General features: G+C 46.4%; 1 protein-coding gene across 1 annotated transcript in view; it reads right to left on the bottom strand.

The window, feature by feature from the left end:
• The window catches only part of LOC147123500 (ubiquitin-associated protein 2-like), a 57,327-nt gene that overhangs the window by 20,327 nt on the left and 18,037 nt on the right, over positions 1 to 18,963 (bottom strand). The window contains exons 10-12 of the mRNA XM_085966186.1: positions 13,925 to 14,021; positions 11,761 to 11,868; positions 10,413 to 10,477 (exon numbers count right to left, since the gene is read on the bottom strand). Of these exons, the coding sequence (XP_085822312.1) occupies positions 10,413 to 10,477; positions 11,761 to 11,868; positions 13,925 to 14,021 (270 nt within the window). The remainder of the gene's footprint in view (positions 1 to 10,412; positions 10,478 to 11,760; positions 11,869 to 13,924; positions 14,022 to 18,963) is intronic.

Genomic DNA, 18,963 nt, shown 5'->3' with positions numbered 1-18,963 from the left:
TAAACTTGAGGATTGGGAGCAGTTTAGGATCCAACAAAGCAGGACAAAGGGATAAATTAAGAGGGGGAAAATAGAGTACAAGAGTAAGCTTGCAGGGAACATAAAAACTGACTATAAAAGCTTTTATAGATATGTGAAGAGAAAAAGATTGGTGAAGTCAAGCGTAGGTCCCTTGCAGTCAGAATCAGGGGAGCTTATAATGGGGAACAAAGAAATGGCAGACCAATTAAATACATACTTTGGTTGTGTCTTCACAAAGGAGGACACAAATAACCTCCCAAAGATGTCGGGGAACATAGGGTCTAATAAAAGGGAAGAACTGATAGAAATCAGTATTTGTAGGGAAATGGTGTTAGGGAAATTGATGGGATTGAAGGCCGATAAATCCCCAGGGCCTGATAATCTACATCCTAGGGTACTTAAGGAAGTGGCCCTAGAAATAGTAGATGCATTGCTGGTCATCTTCCAAAATTCGATAGACACTGGAACAGTACCCATGGCTTGGCAGGTAGCTAATGTTACCCCACTGTTCAAAAAGGGTGGTAGAGAGAAAACGGGGAATTACAGACCCTGGTGCCAGGGTCAAGGATGTCACTGAGCGGCTGCAGGGCATTCTGGAGGGGGAGGGAGAACAGCCAGTGGTCGTGGTCCACATTGGTACCAACGACATAGGTAAAAAGAGGGATGAGGTCCTGCAGCAAGAATTTAGGGAGCTAGGTGAAGGATTAAGGAGCAGGACCTCAAAGGTTGTAATCTCTGGATTACTCCCGGTGCCACGTGCTAGTAAGTATAGGAATAGGAAGATAGAACAGATGAATGCGTGGCTAAAGGGATGGTGCAGGGGGGAGGGCTTTAGTTTCCTGGATCACTGGGTCTGCTTCTGGGAAAGGTGGGACTTGTACAAGTCGGACGGTGTACACCTGAACCAGGGGGGAATCAATATCCTTGCGGGGAGGTTTGCTAGCACTGCTGGGGAGGGTTTAAACTAACTTGGCAGGGGGTTGGGGTAGAGTGGAGCTATAGTAGGGGGTGATTTACGGCCAAATACAGAGGGAAAAACAAGTCAGCTGGGAAGGCAGAGCAAATATGTGAAGGCAAAAGAGAATATGGCAGGGCTGGAAGGCATTTATTTTAATGCAAGGAGTCTTGCAAATAAGGTGGATGAACTGAAGTTGTTGTTGAACACATGGGAGTACGATATTGTTGCTATCACGGAGACATGGTTGAGGGAGGGTCAGGACTGGCAGCTCAATATTCCGGGGTATAGAATCTTCAGGCGAGACAGAGGGGGGGTGTAAAAGGGGAGGGGGTGTTGCAATATTAATTAAGGAGTCAATTACTGCTGTAAGGAGGGATGATATATTAGCGGGTTCCTCTAATGAGGCCATATGGGTAGAACTTAAAAACAAAAAGGGGGCAAGCACTTTGCTGGGAGTGTACTATAGGCCCCCAAACAGTCAGGGGGAGATAGAGGAACAGATATGTAGGCAAATCTCCGAGAAGTGCGAAAATAATAGGGTAATAATAGTGGGGGATTTCAACTTCCCCAATATAAATTGGGACAGTCAGAGTGTGAAAGGCTTAGAGGGTGCAGAATTCTTAAAGTGCATCCAGGAGAGCTTTTTGAGCCAACATGTAGAAAGTCCTACAAGAGAGGGGGCGGTACTGGACCTAATTCTGGGGAATGTAGCCGGGCAAGTGGTGGAAGTGTCAGTAGGAGAGCATTTTGGCGACAGTGACCATAACTCGGTGAGATTTAAGGTGGTCATGGAAAAAGACAAAGACGGCCCGGAAATAAGGGTTCTAAATTGGGGGAAGGCCGATTTTAATATGATAAGGCAGGATCTGGCCAAAGTGGACTGGGAGCAGCTGCTTATAGGAAAATCCACATCAAAACAGTGGGAGACTTTCAGAAGTGAAATAGAGAGAGTACAACGCCAACATGTTCCTGTAAAGGTCAAGGGTGGGACCAACAAGCAAAGGGAACCTTGGATGACAAGGGATATACAAAAATGCATTAGAAATAAGAGGGGGGCTTTTGGCAGTTACAAAAGACTAAAGACAGAAGAAGCCCTAGAGGAGTATAAAAAGTGCAGGGGCATACTTAAAAAAGAAATTAGGAGGGCGAGGAGGGGCCATGAAATAACACTGGCGAGCAAAATAAAGGAAAATCCTAAGATGTTTTATAAGTATATTAAGGGCAAGAGGATAACCAGGGAAAGGGTAGGGCCCATTAGGGACCAAAGTGGCAATCTGTGTGTAGAGCCAGAGGATGTAGGCGGGGTTTTAAATGAATTTTTTGCATCTGTGTTCACTATGGAGAAAGACGATGCAGACATAGAAATCGGGCAAGGGGACTGTGACATACTTGAACATATTAGCATCGAGAGGGAGGAGGTGCTAGCGGTTTTAGCGGGCCAAAAAGTGGATAAATCCCCAGGCCCGGACGAGATGTATCCCAGGCTGCTGTGGGAGGCAAGGGAGGAGATTGCAGGGGCTCTGACACTAATTTTCAGAACCTCTCTGGCCACAGGGGATGTACCAAAGGACTGGAGAACAGCTAACGTAGTACCATTATTCAAGAAGGGTAGCAGGGATAAACCAGGGAATTACAGGCCAGTGAGTCTAACATCTGTGGTGGGGAAATTATTGGAAAAAATTCTGAGGGACAAAATTAATCTCCACTTGGAGAGGCAAGGATTAATCGGGGATAGTCAGCATGGCTTTGTCAAGGGTAAATCATGTCTAACAAATCTGATCGAATTTTTCGAGGGGGTGACTTGTGGGGTGGATGAGGGAAATGCTGTGGATGTGGTTTACATGGACTTCAGTAAAGCTTTTGACAAAGTCCCGCATAGGAGACTGGTCAAGAAGGTAAGAGCCCATGGGATCCAGGGTGCCTTGGCGCGTTGGATCCTAAACTGGCTGAGTGGCAGGAGGCAGAGGGTGATGGTCGAAGGTTGCTTTTGTGACTGGAAGCCTGTGTCCAGTGGGGTACCTCAGGGATCGGTGCTGGGTCCCTTATTGTTTGTGATCTACATAAATGATTTGGATGAGAATGTAAAAAGTATGATCAGTAAGTTCGCAGATGACACGAAAATTGGTGGGGTGGTAAATTGCGAGGAGGAAAGCCTCCGGCTACAGGACGATATAAACGGGTTGGTCAGATGGGCGGAAAAGTGGCAAATGGAATTTAACCCTGAAAAGTGCGAGGTGATGCATTTTGGACGGACAAATAAGGCAAGGGAATACACAATGAGTGGTAGGACCCTAGGAAGTACAGAGGGTCAGAGGGACCTTGGTGTACATGTACATAGATCCCTGAAGGCAGCGGAGCAGGTAGATAAGGTGGTTAAAAAGGCATATGGGATACTTGCCTTCATTAGCCAAGGCATAGAATATAAGAGCAGGGAGGTTATGATGGAGCTGTACAAAACGCTGGTGAGGCCACAGCTGGAGTACTGTGTGCAGTTCTGGTCGCCTCACTATAGGAAGGATGTGATTGCTTTGGAGAGGGTGCAGAGAAGATTCACCAGGATGTTACCTGGGATGGAGCGCCTCAGCTATGAAGAGAGGCTGGACAGGCTGGAGTTGTTTTCCTTGGAGCAGAGAAGGCTGAGGGGGGACCCGATTGAGGTGTACAAAATAATGAGGGGCATAGATAGGGTAGATAAAGAGGAACTTTTCCCCTTAGTGGGGGGGTCAATAACAAGGGGGCATAGATTCAGGGTAAGGGGCAGGAGATTTAGAGGGGATTTGAGGAGGAACTTTTTCACCCAGAGGGTGGTTGGAATGTGGAACTCAATGCCTGAAAGGGTGGTGGAGGCAGGAACCCTCACAACATTCAAGAAGCATTTGGATGAGCACTTGAAATGCCATTGCATACAAGGCTATGGACCAAATGCTGGAAAATGGGATTAGACTGGACAGGGATGGATGGGCGGCGCAGACACGATGGGCCGAAGGGCCTCTTTCTGTGCTGTAAAACTCTATGACTCTATAAGACCGGTAGGCCCGACATCGGTAGTGGGGGAAAATGCTAGAGTCCATTATAAAGGATGTAATAGCAGAGCACTTGGAAAAAAGTGACCGGATCGGACAAAGTCAACATGGATTTACAAAAGGTAAATCATGCTCGACTAATCTACTGGAATTTTTTGAGGATATAACTGGTAAAATAGATAAGGGAGAACCAGTGGATGGGGTGTATTTGGATTTTCAAAAGGCTTTCGATAAGGTCCCGCATAAGAGATTAGTGTGTAAAATTAAAGCACATGGGATTGGGGGCAAGGTATTGACTTGGATAGAGAACTGGTTGGCAGACAGAAAGCAAAGAGTTGGAATAAACGGCTCTTTTTCCGAGTGGCAGGCAGTGACTAGTGGGGTACTGCAGGGATCGGTCCTTGGACCCCAGCTATTCACAATATATATATTAATAATGATCTGGACGAGGGAACTAGATGTAATATCTCCAAGTTTGCAGATGACACAAAGCTGGGTCAGCGTGTGCTGTGAGGAGGATGCCGAGAAACTCCAGTATGATTTGGACAGGTTGGGTGATTGAGCAGAAGCATGGCAGATGCAATATAACGTGGATAAATGCGAGGTTATCCACTTTGGTGTCAAAAACAGGAAGGCAGATTATTAGCTGAATGGCAATAGATTGGGAGAAGGGGATGTGCAACGAGACCTGGGCGTCCTTGTGCACCAATTGCTGAAAGTAAGCATGCAGGTGCAGCAGGCGGTTAAGAAGGCAAATGGTATGTTGGCCTTTGCAGCGAGAGGGTTTGAGTACAACAAGGATGTCTTGCTGCAGTTGTACAGGGCCTTGGTGAGACCACATCTTGAGTATTGTGTGCAGTTTTGGTCGCCTTATCTGAGGAAGGATGTTCTTGCCATGGAAGGAGTGCAGCGAAGATTCACCAGGCTGATACCTGGGATATCAGGAATGACGTATGAGAAGAGATTGGGTTGATTGGGCTTGTACTCGCTGGAGTTTAGAAGAATGAGAGGGGATCTCATTGAAACTTATAAAATTCTAACAGGACTAGACAGACTAGATGCTGGAAGGATGTTCCCGATGGTCGGGGAGTCCAGAACCAGGGGTCACAGTCTAAGGATAAGGGGTAAGCCATTTAGGACAGAGATGAGGAGGAATTTCTTCACCCAGAGAGTGGTGAACCTGTGGAATTCTCTGCCAAAGAAGGCAGTAGAGGCCAATTCATTAAATATATTCAAGGAGGAGTTAGATATATTTCTTAAGGCTAAAGGGATCAAGGGATATGGTGAGAAGGCAGGAAGAGGGTACTGAATATGGATGATCAGCCATGATCTTATTCAATGGCAGAGCGGGCTTGAGGGGCCGAATGGCCTACTCCTGCTCCTATCTTCTATGTTTCTAGGTCTATGCCCATTCTGCAAGTTTATTAATGTCTTCTTGTAATTTGTTGCAGTCTTCCTCAAGATTTACCATCACCCCCCCCCAAATTTGGCATCATCTGCAAATTTAGAAATAGTGTTTTTAATTCCAAAGTCTAAATCATTAATATAAATTGTGAACAGTGGTGCCAGCACTGGTCCCTATGGGACCCCATTTTCCATCTTCTGCCACTCTGAATAGCTATACTTTACCCCGTCTCTCTACTTTGTCTTGCAGCCAACTTGCTATCCATTTTGCTACTTGTCCCGACTTCACATTCTCTAACCTTATTCATTGGTCTATTATGTGGCACTTTATCAAAGGCCTTCAGGAAATCTAGATAAATTACATCTACTGCATTCCCCTTATTACTCTCTAGAAAAATTCAATGAGGTAGGTCAAGCAAATCAGGCGCAGTGTAAAACTGGCTGCCAATTCACTGTCGCCCAATTGGTGCTGCTGGCAAAAACCAATTTCACCCCACTCCTCGTAAAGGAAGCATGGACTGTGAATCGCCAAAGGAAGGCTCAGCAAAAAAAGTTTGGAAACCTCTGCATTAGAATCACAGAATGGCTGTCTTCTGTGCTGTAACCATTCAGCCCGTGCCGACTCTCAGCTAGTCCCACTGCCTCGTCCTTACCCCATAGCCCTGCAAATGTTTTTCCTTCAGATACTTAGCCAACTCCCTTTTGAAAGATAAGATTGAGTCTGCCTCCACCACCCTTGCAGGAAATGCATTCCAGATCTTAATCACTCACTGCGTGAAAAAGTTTTTTCTTACGTCACCTTTGGTTCTTTTGCCAATCACCGTAAATCCATATCCTCTGGTTCTCGACCCTTCTGCCAATGATAACAGTTTCTCTATCCAGACCCCTCATGATTTTGAGCACCTCGATCAAATCTCCTCCATCTTTTTTTATTCGTTCATGGGATGTGGGCATCACTGGCAAGGCCAGCATTTATTGCCCATCCCTAGTTGCTCTCGAGAAGGTGGTGGTGGTGAGCCGCCTTCTTGAGCCGCTGCAGTCCGTGTGGGGAAGGTACTCCCACAGTGCGGTTAGGGAGGGAGTTCCAGGATTTTGACACGACAACGAAGTAACACCGATATACTTCCAAATCGGGATGGTGTGTGACTTGGAGCAGAAATTGGAGATGGTGGTGTTCCCACGTGCCTGCACTTGTCCTTCGAGGTGGTAGAGGTCACGGGTTTGGGAGGTGCTGCCGAAGAATCCTCGGCGAATTGCTGCAGTGCATCTTGTAGATGGTACACTGCAGCCATGGTACCCCGGTGGTGGAGGGAGTGAATGTTTAAGGTGGTGGTTGGGGTGCCAATCATGCAGGCTGCTTTGTCTAGGATGGTGTTGAGCTCCTTGAGTGTTGTTGGAGCTGCACTCATCCAGGCAAGTGGAGAGTATTCCATCACACTCCTGACTTGTGCCTTATAGATGGTGGAAAGGCTTTGGGGAGTCAGGATGGGAGACACTCACCGCAGAATACCAAGCCTCTGAACTGCTCTTGTTGCCACAGTATTTATGTGGCTGGTTCAGTTAAGTTTCTGGTCAATGGTGACCCCCCCAGGATATTGATGGTGGGGGGATTCGGCGATAGTAATGCCGTTGAATGTCAAGGGGCGGTGGTTAGACGCTCGCTTGTTGGAGATAGTCATTGCCTGGCACTTGTGGTGCAAATGTTACCTGCCACTTATCAACCCAAGCCCAAATGTCATCCAGGTCTTGCTGCATGAACTGCTTCATTATTAGAGTTGCAAATGGCACTGAACATTGCACAATCAGCGAACATCCCCACTTCTGACCTTATGATGGAGGGAAGATCATTGATGAAGCAGCAGCAGATGGTTGGGCCTAGGACACTGCCCTTAAGAACTCCTGCAGCGATATCCTGGGGCTGTGATGATTGACCAACACCATCTTTCTTTGTGCTACATATGACTCCAGCCAATGGAGAGTCTCTTTCCCTCCCCCCCCCCCACCCCCGCCAGATTCCCACGGACTTCATTTTACTAGGGCTTCTTGATGCCACACTCGGTCAAATGCTGCTTTGATGTCAAGGGCAGTCACTCTCACCTCACAATTCAGCTCTTTTGTCCATGATTGGACCAAGGCTGTAATGAGATTTAGAGCCGAGTGGTCCTGGCAGAACCCAAACTGGGCATCAGTGAGCAGGTTATTAGTGAATAAGTGCTGCTTGATAGCACTGTCGACGACACCTTCCATCACTTTGCTGATGATTGAGAGTAGACTGATGGGGCGGTAACTGGCCGATTGGATATGTCCTGCTTTTTGTGGACAGGACATATCTGGGCAGTTTTCCACATTGTCGGATAGATGCCAATGTTATAGCTGTACTGGAACAGCTTGGCTAGAGGTGCAGCTAGTTCTGGAGCACAAATCTTCAGCACGACAGCTGGGATGTTGTCGGGGCCCACAGCCTTTGCAGTATCCAGTGCGCTCAGCTGTTTCTTGAGATCACGTGGCTGAAATCTGGCTTCTGTGGTGGTGGGGACCTCAAGAGGAGGCCGATATGGATCATCCAGTCGACACTTCTGGCTGAAGATGTTTGCAAATGCTTCAGCTGTGTCTTTGGCACTCTGCTCCAAAGAGAACCACCCCAGCTTCTCCAGCCCATCAACATAACTGAAGTCCCTCATTTCTGGAATCATTGTCGTAAATCTTTTCTGCACCTTCTCTAAGGCCTTCACATCCTTCCTAAAGTGTGGCACCCAGAATTGGACACAGTACTCCAGTTGGGGCCGAACCAGTGTTTTATACAGGATCATAATAAATAGAGATACAAAAAAAGTGTGGAAATCATGAAGCCCAGGATCCCGTAAGCCTTTTTAACTGCTACCTTCAATGATTTGTGCACATACCCCCAGGTGTCAGTTCATGCACCGCCTTTAGGATTGAACCATTTAGTTTATATGTCCTCTTCCCATTCTTTCTACCAAAATGTATCACTTCGCACTTTTCTGCATTAAATTTCATCTGCCACTTTTCCACCCATTTCACCAGCCTGCGTCTTCCTGAAGTCCATCACGGTCCTTCTCACTGTTCACTGTACTTCCAAATTTTGTGTCCGCTGCAAATTTTTAAATTGTGCCTTGTACACCCATGTCCAAGTCATTGGAAAGCAGATTGGAAAACTGCTAATGTAACGCCCTTATTTAAAAAGGGAGGTAGACAAAAGGCTGGAAACTATAGACCAGTTAGCCTAACATCTGTGGTTGGTAAAATGTTGGAGGCCATTATTAAGGAAGCAGTAACAGGACTTTTGGATAAGCATAATTTAATCGGACAGCGTCAACATGGTTTTATGAAGGGGAAGTCATGTTTGACAAATTTGCTCGAATTCTTTGAGGATGTAACAAACAGGATGGATAAAGGGGAACCAGTGGATGTGGTGTATTTGGACTTCCAAAAGGCATTTGACAAGGTGCCACACAAAAGATTACTGCACAAGATAAAAAATCACGGGATTGGGGGTAATATACTGGCATGGGTGGAAGATTGGCTATCTAACAGAAAACAGAGAGTTGGGATAAATGGTTCATTCTCGGGTTGGCAATCAGTGACTAGTGGTGTTCCGCAGGGGTCAGTGCTGGGACCCCAACTCTCTACAATCTATATTAACGACTTGGAGGAGGGGACCAAGTGCAACATATCCAAGTTTGCAGACGATACAAAGATGGGAGGGAAAGCAGTGAGTGAGGAGGACATTAAAAAACCTGCAAAAGGACACAGACAGGCTAAGTGAGTGGGCAGAAATTTGGCAGATGGAATATAATGTTGGGAAGTGTGAGGTTATGCACTTTGGCAGGAAAAATCAAAGAGCAAGTTATTATCTAAATGGAAAGAAACTGCAAAGTGCTACAGTACAAAGGGATCTGGGAATCCTGGTGCATGAAACACAGAAGGTTAGTATGCAGGTGCAGCAGGTGATCAGGAAGGCCAATGGAATCTTGGCTTTTATTGCAAGGGGGATGGAGTATAAAAACAGGGAAGTCTTGCTGCAGTTATACAGGGTACTGGTGAGGCCACACCTGGAATACTGCGTACAGTTTTGGTTTCCATATTTAAGAAAAGATATACTTGCTCTCGAGGCAGTTCAGAGAAGGTTCACTCGGTTGATTCCGGAGATGAGGGGGTTGACTTATGAGGAAAGGTTGAGTAGGTTGGGCCTCTACTCATTGGAATTCAGAAGAATGAGAGGCGATCTTATCGAAACATGTAAGATTGTGAGGGGGCTTGATCGGGTGGATGCGGGGAAGATGTTTCCACTGATGGGCGAGACTAGAACGAGGGGGCATAATCTTAGAATAAGGGGCTACCCTTTCAAAACAGAGATGAGGAGAAACTTCTTCACTCACGGAGGTTAGTAAATCTATGGAATTTGCTACCTCAGAGCTGTGGAAGCTGCGACATTAAATAAATTTAAAACGGAGATAGACAGTTTCCTAGCTAAGGGAATTAGGGGTTACGGGGAGCGGGCAGGGAAGTGGACGTGAGTCTAGGTTCGGATCAGCCATGATCCTATTGAATGGCGGAGCAGGCCAGAGGGGCCGTATGGCCTGCTCCTACTTCTTATGTCATTAATATACATCAAGAAAAGCAGTGGCCCTAGAATCGACCCCTAGGGAATACCACTGTATACCTTCCTCCAGTCCGAAAGATAACTGTTCACCACTACTGTTTCCTGTCACTTAGCCAATTTCGTATCCATGCTGCCACTGTCCCTTTTATTCCATGGCTTCAATTTTGCTGGCGAGCCCATTATGTGGGACTTAGTCGAACACCTTTTGGAAATCCATGTACACGACATCAACCAAATTGCCCTCATCAACCCGCTGTTACCTCATCAAAAAAGTCAATCAAGTTGGTGAAATGCAATTTGCCTTTATCAAATCCATGCTGGCTTTCCTTAATTAATCCACACCTATCCAAGCATGAAGTAAATTAAACCAACATTCATTCACCTGAGTCTTGTATACTGAGCCAGTCATATCAGGTACACCAATGTTAGTGGAGTTCACCGAAATACCTGCAATATAAAAGAGTTCAGCATTCATCACCGTGATAATTGAAGACTGCACTATTCACAACAATCCTGAAAGCATGGCCAAACTGAAGCAAATTCACCGAATACAGTTTATCTTCATAGTTAACAATCAAGGCAATAAAAATATTTTCACTTCGACACGATAGTTCTCCTCTCCCCAACTCGCAGATAAGCCATTGGATCATAAAGCACTCTAAGCTCTACTGTACTATACCTCTGCATTGGCACATAAGTGCATAACGTCAATGTATAGGTGCAGATAAAATGATAGTTATTGAGACAATGTAGACATACAATATTCTACTTCAAACCATTAAGGGTACTGCTGATTTCAGTTAAGCAAGCCAAGAGCCACTCTTTCCTACCATAGTTACAACCAAGATTGGCACATCCGCAGAAAAATGCTGCTCTACACTTAAATGCCTTGCCAACTGATCAATCCTTGGGAGAAGACAACTAGAGTCCCTTTATGGCCAAAATGTAACAGAGTATCCATGAATAAACTAACCTTTTTGTTCAATATGGGCCGAAGGGAAGGTAATTGAAGACATCAACTCTTACCACTGTACTATCTACACAGTCAGTGTAGGAGACTACAGGAGTCATCACAGCCATTCCTGGACAGGTCTTCAGCCAACCTCCAAATATGCACACTCCAGTAATGTCACCTGCATACCAATTAAGAGCCTTGGCTCATTCTTCCTTTCCTTGGTCAATAGGTGCAGAGGCCAACTATATACCCTCTCCTTCCCCTGCTACCACCCCATCTGAGTTTGACTAATAGCACAGATGAAGACAAACTATGATATTCTTGGTCTATGTGGCCCAACACCACAGCCCACATTGCATCAAGTCATTGGGGTACAACAATCTTACTACTTCAATAACCTTGCTTGAGGCAAGTACTTACATAAAAGATACAAAGCTCACCAATATTAATTCAATTAATTGGTCCTGGTGTTCAAGTACTTTTAGGGTTCCCAGAATTAAGTCTTCACAACTCTAAGACTTCCATTCATCTAGTCACCTGGCAACAGAATGTTAGTTTTCCCAAAAACTATGATTAAAATAGAAAATAGCCTGATGTCATAAATTACTGTACATCACTTCTGGCTAGGAGTGTATGTGCAATCTGATGCACAAGCAGTTTTCTAATTAGCAATGACTTAACTATCCCCACGGATGTAGAGCTCACTACATAATATGGCATGTGGTAGTTTGGAGAAGCCTCGCTATACTGAACAGTACTGACCCACAGGCCTTACCTTTCCCTGGTCCAGCTGCAGCTGATTTGGTTTGTGCTTGAGTAGACCCACTATAGGCACCTTTGCTGTAATCTCCAGCTCCACCCCCTTGGTTTAAATCATCATAACCTGTCAATCAAGAACAAAGTTAGACTATAGAATCTCTACTACTGCAGCCTTCCTTGCACTCTGCCCCGCTACAATTTTCTATCCTCCTCTCCTGAAGGTGGTGCTGCAAGTACAATCCCATGGGTGCCAGCTGCCCTCTAGTACCACATGGGCATTTTTCAGGTCAGCCTGCTGATGCTTGCTGTGTAGGCTATTTAACCACCTGTAGCCAAGGAATCTAAATTAAATCCATCTCAATGTGCATGTATGTTTAGTACAACACCAGGTGGCATATTAACCCATGGAACACCCTATGAACCCTTTTTACAGTCACACATTGGGACAGTTCAAAAAGTGTTTAAAATCCTATTATTTAGAAATTAGAAGATTTTAAAATTGAAAGTTTTAGTAAAACTAAACTTGCATTCCTAAAATTAAATTATGTTTGCAATTTCAACTTCCACAGCCATGAAGGGTGGACCACCCACAATTTCCCATGGTTATCAATGCTACCGCAAAATTTGTTAAAAGAACAGAGACTGAGGGGACGACAAACTTCTTACTCGAACAAAAAAGCTTCAACTCTTAGAATTTCAAACAAAATTTAACACTAACCATAGTGAGAGATTTAAACACTATTCAGACTCTAACCTCCTAGCCAGTAATCAATCAGGCTGACAATATGCATTCAAGTTCCAATGAGCACAACCTACATTTCAGTAACAACTTGTAACTGTCAATTGAGAAATCAAATGGTGGGTTAAATAACATGAATGTTTTCACAGAATGAAGTTAAAGCAAAATTACAGCACATGTGTTTACCATTTCGCTCTTCATTCCTCTGCTGATGCTAGCTCCATAACTGGCCCTATCGACTAATTCCAGTTCCCTGTATCCTTTTATACTCTCTCAAATACTGATCCAATTTCCTTTTAAATTATTGTCCATTTCTCAATAGTCACGAGGTAAACCATTTCCTGTTGTAATAATTCTTATTGTTAAGTCACTTAACCAGCTCCCACTAAAAGATATCAATACAATATTTGAGTACTTACTTTACTACATTGCAGAGGGAGTAGCGGACCAGAAAATACTATGCAGTCTACATGGCTGGTACCAAAAATCTATCCAATTCTCCCCTAAATTTTTTCCAGACTCTACGGACAGTCCATTCCACCATTAACCACTCTGTATAAAGTAGGTAAAGCTAAACTATCAGGTTTCAACTTATTGATTCCCAGAAAGCTGTTACTAAAACTAAGTTCACTGAGAAAAAGTGATATACATTGATCCAATGGCAAAAATGTAAAAAATGAAACATTCAAAACTACTACAGTAGTCAAATTAAATGCAAACCTTGACATTTCATCTCGCATCAGGGGAGGCCATACTGTACCCTAATCTTGAGAAAAGGTTTTTATTTTATCTAAACACCTCTAATAATTTTCCCCAACCCTCCAATTTTTTCTTCTCCTGTAGGTGCTGGTGCTTGCTGTGATATGATTCCACAGGCACCAACAATCCTCCAGTACCTTGCCCCAAGTGGCCATTTTTCATGAGTGAGCGTAGACAGTGAATGAGAGAAGGGCATTTCAATCGTGAAGTGCATCACAGCCAAGCCAGAGTATGCTCTCACCTGATATCCACACCTTTAGAACTAAAGGTCATCATTTCCAACCCCATTACAGGCCTTGAGCACATAATCTAGACAGACACTGCAGTGCAGAAAGAATGTTGTACAGTTGGAGGCAGCTTCTATTGGACAAAACATTAAACCCAAGCACCGCCCGCCCTCTCAGGTGGGTGTAAAAGATCCCATACTACTTTTTGAAGAGGAGCACCAGAATTTCTCCTGATGTACTGTCCAACATTTATCCTGCAACCACCACACACATTATCTGGTTACTTATCTCATTGGCATAGATGGAACTGAATAGCAATCAGGAGTAGGAGCACTGGCCTCAGTGCGCCTGGTCTAGAGAGAAGGGGGTGAGGGGCAGGAGGAAATCAGCCAGTGCCCCAACTAGATCAACCAACTCATACTTTTACACCAACACTTTATATATTGGATTAATACCTGTCCCGTATCCATGCTGTCCATAGCCAGCTGCCTGCTGAAATGGTGCTGAAGCAGTGTTCATATTCACTCCATGTTTAGCAGATGCCGGAGGTACCTACAAGAGCATTTTTAATGTTTTGAGTAGCTTAAATTAGAAAACAAAATTAAGAGCTGGTCAACAATACTGCAAGTATTAATGAAAATAAGACATTCTTAGCATTATGCATGTTGGAGTTGCAACAATGTTTTTTTTAAGGAACAAAATAACTTTAGGCCCATGAGTCTTAACCCCAACTACACACCCATCACCATATTCCTCAATCCCACTCTCCAGAAAAATATCAGTTTCCTGAAGCTATTTATATTATTCACTTCAATTACCTGGCTTCTACAGGTATATAAAAAGGAAGAGTAGCTAAAGTAAACATTGGTCCTCTAGAGGATGAGTCTGGGGAATTAATAATGGTGGAGACTTTAAACAAATATTTTGTATTGGTCTTCACGGTAGAAGACACTAAAAGCATCCCAATAATGGATAATCAAGGGGCTACTGGGATGGGGGCGGGGGGGGGTAAACAATCACTATCACTAGCGAGAAAGTACTCGGCAAACTAAAAGCAGGACATTTAGAAAATCGTAATATAGTTAAGCAGAGTCATCGTGGTTTTATGAAAGGGAAATCATGTTTGACAAATTTGCTGGAGTTCTTTGAGGCTGTAATGAGCAGGGTGGACAAAGGGGAACCAAAACATGTTGTGTATTTGGATTTCCAGAAGGCATTCGATAAGGTGCCACATAAAAGGTTACTACACAAGATAAGAGCTCACGGTGTTGGGGGTAATATATTAGCATGGATAGAGGATTGGCTAACTAACAGAACACAGTCGGGATAAATGGGTCATTTTTAGGTTGGCAAACTGTAACTAGTGGGGTGCCGCAGGGATCAGTGCTGGGGCCTCAACTATTTACAATCTATATTAATGGCTTGGATGAAGAGTGTAATGCAGCCAAATTTGCTGATGATACAAAGATAGGTGGGAAAGCAAATTGTGTGGAGGACACAAAGAATCTCCAAAAGGATATAGATAGGCTAAGTGAGTGGGCAAAAATCTGGCAGATGCAGTTTAATGTAGGAAAATGCGAGGTTATCCACTTTGGTAGGAAAAATAAAAAAGCAAATTATTTAAATGGGGAGAGATTACAAAATGCTGAGGTACAGAGGGATCTGGGGGTCCTTGTACATGAATCACAAAAAGTTAGCATGCAGGTACAGCAAGTAATTAGGAAGGCAAATGGTATGTTGGCCTTTATTGCAAAGGGAATGGAGTATAAAAGCAGGGAAGTCCTGTTACAACTGTACAGGGCGTTGGTGAGACCACACCTCGAGTACTGCGTACAGTTTTGGTCTCCTCATTTAAGGAAGGATATACTTACATTGGAGGCAGTTCAGAGAAGGTTCACGAGGTTAATTCCGGAGATGAAGGGGTTATCTTATGAAGAAAAGGTTGAGCAAGTTGGGCCTATACTCAGAGTTTAGAAGAATGAGGGGATCTTATTGAAACATAAGATTCTGAAGGGGCTTGACAGGGTAGATGCAGAGAGAATGTTTCCTCTTGTGGGGGAATTTCAAACTAGGGGAATCCATTTTATATCAGAAATTAGGAATTTCTTCTGAGGGTCGTGAGTCTTTGAAATTCTCTTCCCCAGAGAGCTGTGGAGGCTGGGTCATTGAATGTATTTAAGGTGGAGATAGACAGGTTTTTGAAAGGTGAGGGAGTCTAGGGTTATGGGGAGCGGGCAGGGAAGTGGAGTTGAGGCCAAGATCAGATCAGCCATGATCTTATTGAATGGCAGAGCAGGCTCAAGGGGCCAAATGACCTACTCCTGCTCCTACATCTTATGCTCTTACCTTCAGTAACTTATTTCACAACTGTATTACTGATGCGCCATCAATTACTCAAAAGACTGAAGTTGAGCGAGTAACAATCAGGCTTTTATTAACTAAAGAATGAAGGTCTTGTCTCGAGTGGTCGACCCGTCCAGAATACTAAGGGACTGGGAGGTAGTCACTTATATACCTGGAATAGTGGGAGGAGTCAGCCGAGGCATGTCCAGACCTGTACCTAGTGGAATACACATACAGACACAGACAGGTATGACAGTGGTTTACCACATTCACCCCTTGTTTAAAAATGAGTCCGGCGGGGTGAAGTGTATTTAAAAGTTCGTGTATTGGAGTCTCTCCGGAGGTCTTGTCTGCCGCTGTGATCGACGTGGCGACGGCAGGGGTGGTGGAGCTTCCGGCGTCGCGTCCCGTGTAGGCTGGGGCCCTGGAGTGTAGTCCTCATGGGTGACGGTCCAAGGCGAGCCGGCTGCTGGGGTTGGATATCGGGTCGTGGGGGGGGGTGGTAATGGGTAGTGGGTTACAGCGGTCCCCGAGGGTGCGAGGTCTCGTATGGAGACTGTGTCCTCCCGCCCGTCCGGGTACGCAATGTAAGCGTACTGGGGGTTGGCGTGGAGGAGGTCGACCCTCTCGACCAGGGGGTCCGTTTTATTGGCCCTCACGTGTCTTCTCAGTAGTACCGGCCCTGGGGACGTCAGCCATGGCGGTAACGATGTCCCCGATGTGGACTTCCTTGGGAAGACAAACATTTTCTCGTGAGGGGTGGCATTGGTGGCAGTGCAGAGAAGTGACCGAATCGAGTGGAGCGCATCGGGGAGCACCTCCTGCCAGCGGGAGGTCGGAAGGCCCCTAGACTTTAAGGCTAGTAGGGCAGCCTTCCAAACAGTTGCATTCTCTCTTTCCACCTGTCCGTTCCCCCGGGGGTTGTAACTGGTGGTCCTGCTTGTGGCAATACCCCTAGCGAGCAGGTACTGGCGGAGTTCGTCGCTCATAAACGATGAGCCCCGGTCGCTATGGATATAGCTGGGGAAACCGAACAGGGTGAAGAGGCTGTTCAGACATTTAATGACCGTGGCACTGGTCATGTCCGGGCAGGGGAAAGCGAACGGGAACCGGGAGTACTCGTCAATGATGTTGAGGAAGTACACATTGCGGTCGGAGGAGGGGAGAGGCCCTTTAAAATCGACGCTCAGGCGTTCGAAAGGGCGAGTGGCTTTTATCAGGTGGGCTCTGTCTGGTCTATAAAAGTGCGGTTTGCACTCAGCGCAGACTTGGCAGTTCTTGGTCATGGTCCTGACCTCCTCAATGGAGTAAGGCAGGTTGCGGGCCTTGATGAAGTGGAAGAACCTGGTGACCCCCGGGTGGCAGAGGTCATTGTGGAGGGCCCTCAGCCTATCGATCTGCGCGCTGGCGCAGGTGCCACGCGATAGGGCATCTGGGGGTTCATTGAGCTTCCCAGGCCGGTACAAGATCTCGTAATTGTAGGTGGAAAGTTCGATTCTCCACCTCAAGATCTTGTCATTTTTGATTTTGCCCCTCTGCTTGTTGTTGAACATAAAAGCAACTGAACGCTGGTCAGTGAGCAGGGTAAATCGTTTTCCGGCCAGGTAGTGCCTCCAATGACGCACAGCCTCCACGATAGCCTGGGCCTCCTTCTCGACCGCGGAGTGTCTGGTCTCCGGGCCCTGGAGGGTTCGTGAGAAGAATGCCACAGGTCTCCCCGCCTGATTAAGGGTGGCGGCCAGAGCGAAGTCGGACGCATCGCTTTCCACCTGGAAGGGGATGGATTCGTCCACTGCGTGCATGGTGGCTTTGGCAATGTCTTCCTTGATACGGTGGAAGGCTAAGCGGGCCTCTGCCGTCACGGGAAAAGAGGTGGACTTGATCAGCGGACGGGCTTTGTCTGCATAGTAGGGGACCCACTGAGCGTAGTAGGAAAAAAACCCTAGGCACCTCTTCAGAGCTTTTAGGCAGTGGGGCAGTGGGAGTTCCATAAGGGGACGCATCCGGTCCGGGTCGGGACCGATGACCCCGTGTTCTACAACACAGCCAAGGATGGCGAGGCGGTCTGTGCGGAATATGCACTTCTCCTTGTTATATGTCAGGTTCAGGAGTTGGGCGGTGCGGAGGAATTTCTCGAGGTTTGCGTCATGGTCCTGCAAGTCATGGCCGCAGATGGTCACATTATCTAGGTAAGGGAAAGTGGCCTGCAGCTCGTTTTGATCGACCATCCGGTCCATCTCCCTTTGGAAGACGGAGACCCCGTTGGTAACGCCGAAGGGAACCCTAAGGAAGTGATAGAGGCGGCCGTTTGCCTCAAAAGCAGTATACTGGCGGTCTTCAGGGCTGATGGGGAGCTGGTGGTACGCTGATTTCAGGTCAATGGTCGAAAAGACGCGGTACTGCGCGATCTGGTTGACCATGTCAGCTATGCGGGGGAGTGGGTAGGCGTCCAGCAGGGTGTAGCGGTTTATTGTTTGGCTGTAGTCGATGACCAGGCGTTGTTTCTCGCCGGTCTTAACGACCACAACCTGGGCTCGCCAGGGGCTGGAGCTGCCCTCAATAATCCCCTCCTTCAGGAGCCGTTCCACTTCGGTTTTGATGAAAACCCTGTCCCCGGCACTGTATCGCCTGCTCTTTGTGGCGATGGGCTTACAGTCAGGGGTGAGGTTAGCAAACAGTGGGGGGGGTGGGACTCTGAGTGTGGAGAGGTTGCATCTAGTGCGCGGCGGGCAATTTGGAGGCTGCTGGCTGCGGACTGTGAGTGGGGGGAGGGGGCCACCGTACGCCATCGTAACGCTTTTGAGGTGGCACTGGAAATCCAACCCCAGTAGAACGGCAGCGCAGAGGTCGGGCAGGACCAGGAGTTTAAAATTATTGAACACAGTCCCGTCTACTACTAGTGTCACCACGCAGTAGCCGCCAATGTCCGCTGACTGGGACTCGGAGGCCATAGAAATCCGCTGGTGCGCAGGCAGGACTGGGAGAGAGCAACGCCGCACCGTGTCGGGGTGGATGAAGCTCTCTGTGCTCCCGGAGTCAAAAAGGCAGTTTATTGCATGGCCGTTTACCTTAACGTCCATTTTGGACCGAGCTAACTGGTGCGGTCTCGTTTGGTCCAGCGTCACAGAGGCCAGCGTAGGGGTCGGTGTGT

Source organism: Somniosus microcephalus, chromosome 2 (genome assembly GCF_052327205.1).
Source record: "Somniosus microcephalus isolate GS21.2 chromosome 2, FLI_Smic_1.0, whole genome shotgun sequence".
In the NCBI taxonomy this organism is placed as follows: domain Eukaryota; kingdom Metazoa; phylum Chordata; class Chondrichthyes; order Squaliformes; family Somniosidae; genus Somniosus; species Somniosus microcephalus.
This window is presented reverse-complemented; position numbering and strand designations above follow the sequence as displayed.